We start from the raw sequence: 15,423 nt of genomic DNA on the forward strand, positions 1-15,423 counted from the left end.
TTAGGAAATTGGCAAACAGATTAAAATGCAAACACATACAATATTTTTTGTAATGCTGCCGAATTTGTTAGTTTTGGTACTTGTAGCAGTACTGGGGACATCAATATTCTTAGTATCCTTCTCATAGTAGACAGATATATTTTGTGCATTCAGGATCAGATGCAGGTTCACAGAGTGATGAAAATATGCCACTGGCTTGTAAGGGCCATTGGTTGTCAGTAATTTTCATTTAGATTACAGAATGGCCAAGTGTTTTCTAGAACTTGGGACTTACTGTTACAAAACTTTCTAGAACTTGCGACTCACTGTTACAAAACTAAATTTACAAAGGATTTAAAAAATGGGGAATGGTAATATCTAGGTGAAGTGTGATCAATTAAACGCTGCCTCCAGGAATTTTCATTTTAACAATTGTGATATCTGTATAACTCATGTGTCTCTTTTCTTTGTCTCTTGGTGTTATGGGGTGATGCGATGTATCTAGGCTGGGGACGGACAGGTTAGATGCACCAGATCTGACTGAATACTGCACTCAGTTGTGCGGCTGGCATGGCGCCTCTTATTTGCGTCTCTTCATCAACCTCCCTGATTTAGCCACATCCTGATTGATTTGATGCCTCATTCACACTAAGCCAGTAGGCAAATATAAGTCTTACTTATTCCTTATTGTAAGAATAACAACTGATGATAAAGTCTCCATATGTTTAATCCACACATCCGTATCATTTTATGATATCTTCTTTGGACAATTAAGTCTTAATTCGGTGAAAAGCAGATCCAGTCCAGATTTTAATGTTAGAGCTTAAATTAAGTGATTTTACCAGAACTGCATGTTTCTCCACAACTGTTAAAACCTGGCTTGGATCCTACACTTGAACTGGATTCCCAGGCTCTGCAACTCTTACACAATTAACCTGATGTGCACAGCATCTTTTAGAACTGACATCCTCAGATAGAGGCACAATCAGAGAGATACCGCATTTAGTAGTACAGGCTTACAGAAACTGAAATATCAATTTATTTTTTCTAAAGCCTTTTTTCCAATTGATAGCATATTTTTGTTTTTGAAGAAATGGTTTATTTTATTTGAAATCATTAAATAATCTCTGTTGTGAAGAACATCATGTCAGTGGCAGATAAATTATTATGCGCTATATATGTAAGAAACGCCATCAAAAGTTGTCAGCTGTCAAAGTGTTTTAATCCTTGTATGTTCGTGTTTACCACTTTTGTTCAGAGGTACAAGTAAAATTTATTTAAAAGCATTTCAGGAATTGGTCTGCATATGTATTAAGGAGACTGGCAGAGTTTATAAAGTCTGACCATTGAATTTTTATGGTTAAACAAAGGAGTAATGCGATAAGAAAATATGATACCACTGTACTCATTAATGAAAATAAGAAGTGTTTTGACAGAATATTATCATTCATTATATCTTAATGCATATTTATAGTGATGGTACAGTGGTTGTCCTGTTGCATCACAGCTCCACATCACTACGGTTAAATATCAGTTGAGGTGCCATATCTGTGGAGTCTGCATGTTCTCCTCGTGCTTTTATGTGTTTTCTCTCAGCAGTGCCACATCTGCAACATCCTAAATGTTCTGTTTTTTTTTTATTTTCAGTACTTTTAAGTAGACATATGAGTAAAAGCATAATAAAATGTATGTGGTGCCATTGCAGACCAAATGCTGCGTTCATCAGCCTGTGAATTATTTCTGTGAATCACGTCTTTTGAGAGAATATAAACAAACCGGTAACATTTACATGTCTTTACATGTGTAGGGCGATTAGATTTTGTAATTAAAATATGTTTTACCCCAGTTAATGATTATAAAAAACAGCCTTTCAGTTGTTTAAGTAGGATAACTAAACTGATATTTGTGATATTTTAAATTCATGAACACGTGACAAAATTGAATTTACACTGTTTGTGCACAATACTAAAACTATTTCCACAGTAGATAACTCTTACATGATTAATTAGTCACTGAGAAAGTATCACTGGAAGAGCCTACAAAATTAATAGAAATGAAAAAGGAAAAGTACAATACAAGCGCCTCTGAGTCTCACTAAAAATTCAATGAAAGTATTGCTAGTTGAAAATTTAAATTATAAAAGGTGTAATTATGTAAGTGATTTGGACACACCTAATTTTTTAAGTTTTTTGCTGGTCTACTATATGCATAAAACGTTTAAAATAACATGTTTTTTTAAAATGATCAAAGTCTGTTATCTTGTTACTCTAATATCTCAGCATTTCGTTTACCATGGTATCTGTATCAGCTACAAATATATCCTTCCAGATTACTGCAATAAATTTTCTTTTTAAGTAATTTCTCATATTTTCTGCAAATATACTTGAGAAGGCTTTTTGCTGTAGCTGGAGTAATTTTTCACCATCAGCTTTATTAACTACCTTCAGTCTGTACTTGGGTAGTGCTTTTTCTGAAGAGCAGGCTTAGCAGATTGAGTAGATTAGAAAATTGCTATATAAAGGTAATTAATTATTTTTATTATTATTAAACAAATTTATAAATATAAAACACTAACAGGAGAGAGCAAAATAATGCCACATTCAGACACCCCTGAGAACTTTAATAATGCATTTTGGTTCCCACTCAGTTCAAGACTAATGCAATTAAATTTCTGTCAGAGTATTTGCATGCTCTTATCTGATAAAGAATCCATTAAGCACAGTGTTCATTTCAGAAATATAGTATTGTTCGAGCATTAATATTATTTTTCTACTTTTTCTACTCATTTTACCTCATGTCTGAATATTTTGTCAACTCTTTCTACTGTTTATTTCACTGTTATTGAATACATTTTTTAATGTTATTCCATTCTCATCACTTGTTATAAATTGTATTCATGTTCAGTTATACAGTAATCCCTCCTCTATCGCGGGGGTTGCGTTCCAGAACCCCCCGCGATAGATGAAGATCCGCGAAGTAGGAACCATATGTTTGTATGGTTAGTTTTATATATTTTAAGCCATTATAAACTCTCCCACACTGTTAACATTATTAGAGCCCTCTAGACATGAAATAACACCCTTTAGTCAAAAGTTTAAACTGTGCTCCATGACAAGACAGAGATGATAGTTCTTTCTCACAATTAAAAGAATGCAAACATATCTTCTCTTCAAAGGAGCGCCGTCAGGAGCAGAGAATGTCAGAGAGAGAGAGAGAAAAGCAAACAATCAAAAAATCAATACGTGCTTTTAAGTATGCCGAAGCACCACAATAAAGCGGCATTTTATAGAGCAGCGTCCGTATCCTCTGTGCAAACAGCACCTCTGCTCACATCTCCTCTGTCAGGCGCAGAGAACGTCAGAGAGAGAGAGAGAGAGCGAGATTAAAGCAAACCATCAAAAAATCAATAAGTGTGCTTCTGGAAGCACCGCAATAAAGCGGCATTTCTTAGAGGTGCGTCCGTATCCAAAAGGCAAACAGCCTCTGTGCAAACAGCACCTCTGCTCACAGCCCCTCCGTCAGGCGCAAAGAATGTCAGAGAGGGTGAGATAGAGAGAAAAGCAAACAAACAAGCACCGCGCGGGATGCATATCTTATATCATTGAGGAGTTTTAGTTAATATGTAATACATGCTCTGATTGGGTAGCTTCTAAGCCATCCGCCAATAGCGTCCCTTGTATGAAATCAACTGGGCAAACAAACTGAGGAAGCATGTACCATAAATTAAAAGACCCATTGTCTGCCGAAAGCGGCGAACCAGCCAAAAATCCGTGATATATATTTAATATGCTTACATTTAAAATCCGCGATAGAGTGAAGCCGCGAAAGTCGAAGTGCGATATAGCGAGGGATTACTGTATAGTGAAATGTCCTATGTTAACATTTACTGTGAAAAATGCTTTATAAAGTAAAGATAAATTGATACAATAGAATCATGTCATGTCAGAAATAATTACAGAGCCCTTCATTCTGAGGTAAACTGACATCTGGTACATCACCCAGTTGATGCATGCTATGCTCCAGGGAGGCATCAATTGCAGCCAGCATGATGCCAGAATAAAATGACATTAACACAGTACCGTCGCTCCCTATACGCAGAGTACGCAGTCTGCGTAGGGCACCAACTCCCAGTGGGGCACCATCCCAGCTGCTCAAAAAAATCGTTTTTATATATTATAATAATAAATTAATATTAATAATATACATATACAAATAAACAAAAATATAAATGTATATATTGCATTTTGCGGTGAACGCAGAGTAGGCTAAGCACACGTGATGACGCGCGCGGCGCTCCCTCACCTCTGTTATGGCTGCCTATATGCCAAAAATGATAATAATTGAACAATATGCCTGGTCCTGGAAAGAGACATCAACAATCCGGCGCCGAGAAATGAAAGAAAAAAAAATCCCAAGATGAAGCCCGTGCATCACTTTCAGGTACATTCATAATCCTGTGAAACTTTGTTTTATTCTGTCCACGTTAATAATGTGTTTTAATGTCGGTAATAAATATAAATGATACAATTTATTTATGTATTTACTTTTCTTTGAATAAAGTTCTATTTTGGCCCCTATAGTAGGTGTTTTTTTATTATTTTATTTTTACTTCCGTAATATTTGGGGGAGGGGGCACAAAAGTAAATTTCTGCTTAGGGCACCCATTTGGCCAGCAGCGGCCCTGCATTAACACATGTTTGAGAAAAAGATTTAAATAAAAACAAAATCATCAAAGACAAACAATGAAAAAATAAGTCACACATTCCAACATCATGATAGGCCAGTCAAGTTTAATTAGCAATTAAAAATTAGAATTAGTGTAGAGCAGTGTTGGCATGCATCTGCAAAGGAAAAGGTTATTTTCATATTGAACAGGAAAAAAGGTAAAAGATAGAATGTTTTGACTCGCCTGATGAAGACTATAAAGCTGAAACATTAATGCCTTAAACTCGATTACACTAGTGTGTTGAAGTTAATGCCTCTATAAATTTAAGTAGCTCTTAGAAAAAGCATTGTGTCAAGGAACTGAAAGTGGTAAAATGGAACATACAATCAATCAATCAATCAACATTTATTTATATAGCACATATTCATACAAAAAAATGTAGCTCAAAGTGCTTTACACTAAAGCAGAGCATATATGCCTTTTAATGACATATCAAGCATTTTTTTTTACAGTAACACCTCTTTGACACTTCAGAAAAAATGTGGCTGAGAAAGTCAGAAAGGAGGTTGATGAACGTACTCTCTCTGTCTCTCTTAGGCTCATGGCATTGAGCACCTCCATTGTCCCACTGAGAATCTCAAATTGGCATCTGACATGTGAGAAAAAAAATAATGATGGTGTCCAGTGCGATCAGCCTCTTGTGTGATGCAGAGCAGAGATCTTTTAGAAACTTATTTTAATTGAGTGTTTTTTTTCAGGGAATGGATTATCTTAAGCCCGACTACAGGGTGATCTTTATCCCAAAAACTTTTTTTTTTATCTTCTTAACCCTCGCCTCTAATCCTTGCTAGGAATTTGTGTGTCATGCTGGATGCTCAAATGTGGGCTGCTTTCCTCAACCCTCCCAAAATCAGTGACTATCTGCTATGTGGGGCTCTTCGGTTCTCTGCCGTGTACTATAACTTGTCTAGAACATCTTTGTTTAAACAACACAGCTACTACAGATCTAAAGAGGGACATTCTTTATCAGGCCTTTGAACTGTTGTGATAGGTTATGCTTTTTTGGTCTAGCAAACAAATGACTGTCTTGTTGAAATGATCTGCTCAAGATGGGTAGGTAATTGAATCTTAATTTGTTAGCATACCCTGTATATACAGTCTTTACCAGCTGGATGCAGCCCAGTACAACAAATCTAAAGAACTGCTTATCTGTGAATGTGCTTGAAGTTTTGCCAGGCATTTCTTCAGTTTTAAAGGAAGTAATCATTCCAGCTCGGCAAAGTCTGTGCCATCTGCATAAGTCAAATTTTACCTACAGTTTCTGGACAACATGACATGTTAAAAAAGTTGAAATTCTAGTGGGCCAACTTTTCTGCAGATGATTTTGTTTTTCTGCCTTTAGTTATTTAACATCCCAGTTCATTCCTTTCAGTGGCACCACACATCAGCATGTGAGTTGGATGTTGTGTATCCCATTTTTAAATAACCCAAAGCTAAACATGTGTGTTTGCAATGATTTACTATAACTCAACTTTAGCCAGATCAAGTGGATTTTTAAAAGGTTGTGTTTCAATTATCCCTGTGCACTCAGATCAACAGGAAACACACTTAAGCTATCACTGAATCCAAATAAGACCAAGAAGCCAAATATTGCTAAATTATACCAAAAATAGTATAGTAACAAAGAGAAGAGTACAGTTTGTTTCTGTCAAATGTTTCAGATAATGTAAAGATAAACAAACAAACCCCTTTGTTTCTTCTGTGCCTTCCTAATATACTGTAGGTAGTTGCCTTTTCTTTTGTGCTATAGTAGTTGACTCATTTTCACTAGGTCTTTTCTTATCAATATTGTCTACTCCTTGTCCTTGGTCCCTGGCCTACTTTCCCCCCGAGGAGCTGAGTTTCTGTACTCTTGCTTCTGTTTAAAGTCCAGACGCCCACCAAGTCACTGAACTGAGGTCATTTTTACTTCATTTTGATTTCAATCCCCCAGTGTACTTCACCTGTTTTTAAGCTCCTGGAGTAATTAATTTTGGGGTCAAAAATGCCAACTGGCATCTTTTAATTCAATAGAGGTTTAGTCAAGCCCTGAGATGGCCTTTTGGTCATAAAATTTATCCCACCATTACTTTCAAGGTATCCTATATAATTACAGTAGAAATTCAACTTGTGTAAATTTTGCTTATGGAAATTCAACTTTACATGAAGGAACAGTAGGATATTAAAATAACCCAGGTAAAAGAGTGCAAGAGCGCAGCTCAGAGTGATCTGCTTTTTTACTATAATGGGGGGCCTCTCATGTTATTGATGTGCCTCATAGTCACTATAGCATGAATTTCTCCTGTAATCTTGCTCCCTGTGATCCAGTATGAGAGGAATTCAATGTACACTTGCTACAATATGCTCGCAACAGCATTAGGTGGCATGAGAATAAATGTGAGATGTCACAGCTATGCATAGGGTTACGAGAAGGAGTGAGATGTAAGCTAATGTATGCTCAATCAGTCTCACCTTGGCATACAAGTGGTGCAAAAAGAAGGGGTCATCTGCTTGTAAAATAACCTTTGTGTAATACTAGATTCTACACTACAGAGCACTGACCCACATGCCTGTGTTATTCTTTTTGCCCTAATAAGCTTTAGACCCACTTTTGTTCCTTATTTCTTGGATCCTGGGTCCACCTTCCCTTCATCTTTAAACAGAATGGTTCCTGTCTAAAATATCCTCAAAGAAGCCTTTTTTAAATTTATTATATATTAATTTTGTTTTAGGATGGTTTTACTTTTGACAAAATACTGTACTTGTATCAACAGAATGAAATCATGGTAAATATTAAAACAATTGAAATACTTTTAACTGGAAAACAGTGTATGCCAGTGGGTTAACACAGTTATTTGCACCACCACTCCATAACCATACTTCATTCTGTACTGTGTCAATCTCATACTGAGTAAACACCTATGGAGTGCTCTTAAATATGTAAGAAGAATAGGGCCAAAAAAGAACATTATCCAATTTCCACAACATGTTGCTTCAAAATTACAGCATGATAATCTTATACTAATCTTTTGAATGCATTCATGCTTTGAACCAATCCCTCTACCATACACATCTTTGTTGATGAAGAGAAGAATTTCATTTGACAAATATAAAATGTGTGTTTGGAAGAAAAAATGTGTTTGTACAGAGAGCTCCACAATGATAAATCCCTCTAAGTAGCTCAAAGATGTTACAGTGACTTGGAATCTTGGCCTGTAGCTCGACTGAGGCAATTTCAGCTAAATCTTGCATGTTTTGCTTTTTAGAATAGCATCCTGCTTTTCCAAGCTCTTTTGACCCTCTTGATGGTGAACTGCATAGGAGTTTCTCAATTGTTTCTTACTGTGTCTCTTAATGTTTATCTTTACAGTCAGGTGGCTCAGACCAGGAGCGCACCAAGAAGAAGCGCAGGGGAGATCGCTACTCAGTACAGACCTCCCTTATCGTGGCAGCCCTGAAGAAATTGCTTCCTATTGGCTTAAATATGTGCTCTCCAGCTGACCAGGAACTGATCAGCCTGGCCAAGATTCGGTACTCTTTGGTGAGATGCCCCACCTAGTTGTGCAATATACTAATCTGCTACATGTAGATAGATAGATAGATAGATAGATAGATAGATACTTTATTAATCCCAAGGGAAATTCACATAATCCAGCAGCAGTATATTGATACAAAGAAAGAATATTAAATTAAATAGTAATAAAATGAAAAGAATTAAAATAAAATTAATGTTCGCATTTACTCCCCCGGGTGGAATTGAAGAGTCGCATAGTGTAGGGTAGGAACGATCTCCTCAGTCTGTCAGTGGAACAGGACAGTGACAAAAGTCTGTCACTGAAGCTACTCCTCTGTCTGGAGATGACACTGTTAAGTGGATGCAATGGATTCTTCATGATTGACAGGAGTTTGCTTAGTGCCCGTCGCTCTGCCACAGATGTTAAACTGTCCAACTTTAATCCTACAATGGAGCCTGCCTTCTTAACAAGTTTGTCCAGGCGTGAGGCGTCTTTCATCTTTATGCTGCCACCCCAGCACACCACAGCGTAGAAGAGGGCACTCGCCACAACCGTCTGGTAGAACATCTGCAGCATCTTACTGCAGATGTTGAAGGATGCCAACCTTCTCAGAAAGTATAGTCTGCTCTGAGCTTTCTTACATAGAGCATCAGTATTGGCAGTCCAGTCCAATTTGTCATCCAGCTGCACTCCCAGATATTTATAGGTATGCACCCTCTGCACACAGTCACCTCTGATGATCACAGGGTCCATGAGGGGCCTGGGCCTCCTAAATCCACCACCAGCTCCTTGGTCTTGCTGGTGTTAAGGTGTAAGTGGTTTGAGTCGCACCATTTAACAAAGTCCTTGATTAACTTTCTGTACTCCTCCTCCTGCCCACTCCTGATGCAGCCCACAATAGCAGTGTCATCAGCGAACCTTTGCACGTGGCAGCACTCCGAGTCATATTGGAAGTCTGATGTATACAGATTGAACAGGACCAGAAAAAGTACAGTCCCCTGCGGCGCCCCTGTATTACTGCACACAATGTCAGACCTGCAGTTCCCAAGCGCACATATTGAGGTCTGTCTGTAAGATAGTCCACAATCCATGCCACCAGGTGTGAATCTACTCCCATCTCAATCAGCCAAAAGAGTTTAGATACTGTGTTTGTGCTATATAATGGATGTGTGCACACTACTCTCAACCCTGAATATACTACAGTATATTTATATGGTTATGTGAGTGAAAACGCTGTGTTACCACCAATTTGATCCTAGTATATTTAGCCCAGTGCCCTAGAAGGGTTGTCAAAAATCACACAGTGAGGTGAAAAACCCACCAATCTATCAAGTCCTTAAGTTATAGTTTTTCCTTAGGGACTATATTTCATTTCTTAAGTTTCCCGTGAGCTTTTCTTGGAGTTCATTATTCACCCCTATGAAGATATACAAGTAGTTGTTTATGGTAATTAGGTAAATATACGTACAGGTTCTCAGCTTAAAACCAATTTTTAAAATGTATATTTAGTGTTATATTTAATCATTTGTAGCAGCTTACTTTACTTTGAAGTTTCATTCATTTCGGTAATTTTTAGTTTTACTCAGTGCTAAATAATGAAAGCATGGTGCTTAAACTTAATATAAGTTGACAAATAACTCCTTGGTTAAGCCGTTATCCTCGGTTAGAATTCTAATTAAACCCTTTCTTGTCTAAAAAGAGGAAAATAGTTTAATGTTTTTAAGGTGAGCTAACTAAAAGAACCTGAACTTTCCATTTTAAACTACAGTTATGAAGAAATCACATGTTTATCCATCTAATATTTGTTGGGTAGGAGGTTGGGTTGGGATGCAAAGATACATTAACTATATACTGTAGTCTGCTCTTCCACGTGTGCCAGAGGTATGTTTCTATTTAAATTTTGTGGATTGCTGAAATGTAAAACATGTTTCTTAGACTGTATGTTTAGTCCCTCTTTTAGATTTCTGCATGAAAGCGTTATGACTTTATGTTGTCACTTTCCTATTATTTTAGGATACTGTGCTATTTTCCAAGCTATTTATACTACCAATATGCATGGAAAGTAGGGAACAACATTTATCCAGACTGATTTGATATTTAACAGTCTTTATTTTTTGGATCAAAAGTTCCTGAAATTGGAGACCAAGTCACAATTAGCATTTTTCTTTTTTAACTCTGAATTGCCACAGACCCTACTTGCTTTAAATTGTGTGGTTTCTCTATTTTCCTTGTGCTTTTGTACCAATGCCCATGGCCCTCAACTGAATAAAACAGATTTGAGAATGTTATTTTATGTTGTATGCCAAGATAAATAACTGATCAAGCATTTGATTTATTGGCTAATTAGGATGAGGAATGCTGAAACCACAGTGAATATTCCAAGGGATCAGATTCAAGTCAATTTAGCCTCCTATATTTGTCATTAAGAGTATCATTCAGTAAAACACTAAGTAGTATTTACAATATGCATAAGTACATACGATATAGGAGGTATAATTATGCAGCAGATTGCAACCCTCTCAAAGGTTCGTACCTAACCCTTAATTACTGTGCCAATCCCAGTCTGTGTGCAGCGTCCGAGTTTCTAAACCATATTTCAAATAACAGATATGTCAGTCTAATTGGTCATATAACTATATGGGTACCCAGTGATATGCAAGCACCTCACACAGGATTAGTTCTTGCCTTGTACATCATGGTTAAAGTATACAGTAGAAAATTGCCTCTTGGTAGCATTTAAAAGAGAAAACAGATTTGGAAAATGAATGACCCTGAACTGAATAAAACAGAAGGAGAAGAAGCAGAAAAAGAAGAAGAATAATAGAGAGGGAGATATTTATTGGTTTTAAACAACATTTATTTATATAGCATGTTTTCATACAAATGATTTAGCTCAAAGTGATTTACAAGATGAAGAAAGAAAATCTTATAAAAAAAATAAAAATAAGATTAAGCAATACTAAGTAACAAAAAATAAAGTAAGGTCTGATGGCCAGGAGGACAGAAAAAACAAAAAAACTCCATAGGGCTGGAAAAAAAAAATCTGCAAGGGTTCCGAGGCAATGAGACCACCCAGCCCCCACTTTAAAGCTGCTTCTGTGCAAGTCCTTTTCCTTTTTTTGCTGAAGAGGTATTGGTCAACTTTTCTATATAATGTATTAGTTGTGACAGATAGAGGGCGCTCTCGTCCTCTTGAACCCTCAGATCAAACGTCAGCCACCAGGTAAAAGTCCAAATATTTCACTTTTTATTAATCAACAGTGCACAAAGCACCCTCCTCTCCACAATACTCATAAATAAATTCACAATACTACAATAATCAATCCTCCACACTCCCAGACGTGTTAAGCTTAGCTCGACGCTCTGGTGTTCCTTAAAGCCTTTTATAGTCCCTGACCCGGAAGTGTTTCCCATCCTTCAGTCCCTGATTCCTTATCACTTCTGAGTCAGATAAAAAGTTCTTTTCTTCACCCTGGAAGCACGTCATTCCCCTTGTCCATGTGACTCGGACGTACTTCCGGGACGTAGGGCAAATAAAAGTCCCTGGGTCTCTTTGCAGCGACCCTTGGTGTACCAAAGTTATCCAGCAGGGCTGTACAGGAAAAGTCCAAATGTCCATGATGCCCTGCTGGAATTTGGTGCATCTCCATGTCGCAGGGAGGGCTCCCTCTGGCGGCCTGGGGATATTGGCTGGGATGAATGGCCGGCCATGGACCACGTAGAATATGCTACAGCTTTTGTAACATTTCTGTCCTAGACTTTGATTTGATTTTTTAACATCTCTCTTACAGAAAGATACAGATGAAGAGGTGAGGGAGTTTTTAACAAACAACCTGCACTTACAAGGCAAGGTGAGTTTTCGGACATGGAGGGTAGACTGAATGGTAGCATGACGGTAGAACAAAAAAGAGTTTTTGCATGAGAGTATAACTAGAAAGAGTTTTCTTGAAAAATGTGATACACATAATTCTGTGTATATCATATGATCCTTGTCAACCCCCTATGATCTCTGTCAGGTTTTTAATACTGTTTTTTGATGCTCCCTGCATTGTGCCTCTCACAGTAGTCCAACTCAGTAAAGAAACATCCAAAGTCAATATGAAGGCAGCTTGATGTTATGGAGAGTATCAAGGCCCATTAATTTTGGCTTGTCTAGTTACAATGAATCTGGTTAATTGTTAATTTTGCAATATCTGAGATTTTGTAATTCGATTATGCCAAGCAATTGATTGGCATAACCCATCCTGGTTGTGGGGCCTTCAGTTTGGCCAGTACTACTAGGTAATGCTCTGTATCTCTATATATCCTAAGTTAAGCAGCATATTCTGATAATGAATGTATATAAATATTAGAATACTCATAATGTTAAAATAAAAGAGGTGTATATTTTGAATTATTTCTGTTTACTTTTTTTAAATATTTTTTTTTATTAAACTGCCCAAGCTATACTCTTTATTAATCTTTATTTATTTATTTAACAGGTAGAAGATTCATCCATCCGTTGGCAGATGGCTCTCTACAAAGAATTGTCTGGGAAGGCAGAGGACTCTGAAGATCCGGGGAAGGTGGTGAAGAGAGTGCAGGAGGTGTCAGCTGTTCTGTACCACATTGAGTTAGTAAGTGGCTATTTATGAATAGTTCCACATTTTTTGGTTTGAACAATTGTCTTCCAGTATCCTGACCCTTGATAGTTCCCCAACTTCTACCAGTTTCTCGTCTTTTTTCTCAAATTTTTGCCAATGTTCAAATGGTCCCTCCCATACATAGAGGACCTTGTGCGATGTGGAGCATTATAATACAGCAGCTGATATTGAAGTCAGTATCATTCATGAAGGAAAATAGCCTGTTTTCAAATTACCTACCCATCAATGGCCAAGAATATAATCATATTTGGTCATTATCCTGGATTCCCAAGTATTTGTAGGATATTCTTCACTAATCCAGCTGTCCTGTTTTTTTTTTTTTTTTGTGTTTTTAAAATGACCTCGTCTCACACATTTTTTACATTTATCCTGAGAGAGTTATCAGAGTCTCCAATTTCAGCTAAGAACTTTAGAATGTCGTCTGCAAAATGAAAGTTCTGGCTGTGGAACAGACTGTAGTTGGCATTCATTCTCTGTCTGAAACAAGAAGGGCTGCTCAGACCACGCTCTTATTCCCAGCTGTGTAGTTTTGGAGCCTGGAGTTTTACAAAGTGGCACCAGGCAGAATTGCCATGAAAGTGTTACAGATGACAAAATCATCTTGACATACAGTATCAGTGTGTGGATTAACTGTAATTAACAAGCTTCAAATATATCTACTGTAGTGGATGTGTTTGATATTTTATCAGGAGTGCGCTGTTGACTGTTTTTTCTCCATTTGGTTGTCATCAGCCTGGAGGGAGAAGCAGGCCCTTTTTGTTGAATATGACCCAACAACAGTTTTACCTTGTCACATATATTTTTGATGATTTTCATTTTGTGCTGATCAGCTATTAAATTCCATTTTTGCTGTTTTGATTTCTTATTGTTATGTTGTTCTCATTATCACATTGACATTGTGTGATAATACTTCCTTACAAGCGTAGATATCTTCAGCGAATTAAGTCACAAGTGTTGCCATTTTGTGAAAGAAGATGGAGCATTGCCAGCAATGTGACATGTACGAGCGGGCTATGTGTTGTTGGCATGTCATTGACTAAACATACAGAAACCTTTTGTGACAGTCTTAGTTCATGGAAAAACAGAATGACTATAGAGAACAATTACTGGTCTGACTTAATTCTGTAGTTTTTTTTTCATAGTAACATGTTAACAAGATTTTAAGAAACAATTTCAAGAACAATTTCTATTTACTAACTCTGATAAATCACTCTGACTGTTCTCCTGCCAGTCTACTAAAGTGAGACTTTTTTCTCTACTGTTTTCTAAAAACAGCTGTTTATTAGGACCACTTGTTATTCTATTGCTCATTAGCCCTAGTTCTAATTTAGTTAACAATCATCAGTGGCACGTAATGAAATGGAGGTGCGTAATTGCTGAAACACACAATTAGTAGGTCAAGCAAAACAGATTACTTCATTGCTAAATTGGAATCTATAGACACTCAATTTGTGTTGTTCATTTGGCTTTTGAAGGCAAGCTAATGTTCATTAGTATCACAAATGAATAAAAACACACATGTCATATATTGGAATGGTACATTGAACAATGTAATGCTGTCTCACAGTTACAAATTTATTGAGTAAAGGTAATGGCAGGCCAAGTAAGTTTCTAATTCTGGATTTTTACAGGCATAAGAAGTAACAAAAGTCTAATTATTCACATAAAATCCTTGAAAACAGCAAAACAAAGAATGTTATGCAGGTGTTCTGAAATAAAGGATTAATGTAAAACAGACAAATCCGTTTTGACACTGAAAGTTTTAAAGTTGTGGCATTTGACATTTGAATTAATTTGACTCATCTGTTAAATAATGCATTTTAGTAATAATTTTTTAACCAGCTAATAATGCAAAAATAAATTTTACAATAGCAAATGTTACAAACATAACAGATTGGTTAACTGACAAACCAGACTTTAAAAGTATGTTGTTAGAAAAAGATCTCTAATGAGTCTGCTTAAATAAAAATGTTTGATTTGATCCGGGAATTCACTAATGCAACAGTACAGATGTAATAATGTTTGCATATGTATATTTTGTGTTGGTTTTAAGTAGTATTTTTCACTTACTGGGCAGAAAATGTCAGAATACATTTAGAATGTGCACATGCTACTTAATTACTTAATTATAGTTAATAGTACTTAATTAAATATCATTCGTTATAAACCCTTTGATGAAATCCCCCTAAGGTTATAAACCCCTCATTTGCTGTTAAACTGGGAGGATTCCCACTTCTTCCACACATTAAAATTCAAGCCTTGCGTTGTATTTTGATATTAATGAATGGCAGTACTTTATTTAGATGGTTTTTGGGTAACTACTAGATGGATATACTAGTATATTAAAGCTGTTGTTTCTGTTTGTATTCATATATTTTATATTTTTACATAAAATAGCACAATATTGTTCACTTCAATAATGGAGGTGCTTTAATAAAAAGACACTGAACGGGAATTGTTTTTACTATGGTATCGAAAAGTATCAAGTTTTGTAAAAATTTCACTGGCATTGGTGTCAAATACAAAAATTCTTTGTTTTGTCCTCCCAATTCCTCAGTTACTTAAGTTTCTTCATGCATCT

At 36.5% G+C, this 15,423-nt stretch overlaps 1 protein-coding gene across 10 annotated transcripts in view; it reads left to right on the forward strand.

The window, feature by feature from the left end:
• The window catches only part of LOC120538749 (ryanodine receptor 1-like), a 364,839-nt gene that overhangs the window by 232,562 nt on the left and 116,854 nt on the right, over positions 1-15,423 (forward strand). For 7 of the 10 annotated variants that reach the window (XM_039768185.1, XM_039768186.1, XM_039768187.1 and 4 more), the window contains 4 exons: positions 485-499; positions 8,055-8,225; positions 11,991-12,050; positions 12,681-12,815. In XM_039768185.1, the coding sequence (XP_039624119.1) occupies positions 485-499; positions 8,055-8,225; positions 11,991-12,050; positions 12,681-12,815 (381 nt within the window). The remainder of the gene's footprint in view (positions 1-484; positions 500-8,054; positions 8,226-11,990; positions 12,051-12,680; positions 12,816-15,423) is intronic. The other 3 variants (XM_039768188.1, XM_039768195.1, XM_039768193.1) reach the window with 1 other exon arrangement.

This window comes from Polypterus senegalus, chromosome 11, assembly GCF_016835505.1.
Source record: "Polypterus senegalus isolate Bchr_013 chromosome 11, ASM1683550v1, whole genome shotgun sequence".
Taxonomy (NCBI): domain Eukaryota; kingdom Metazoa; phylum Chordata; class Cladistia; order Polypteriformes; family Polypteridae; genus Polypterus; species Polypterus senegalus.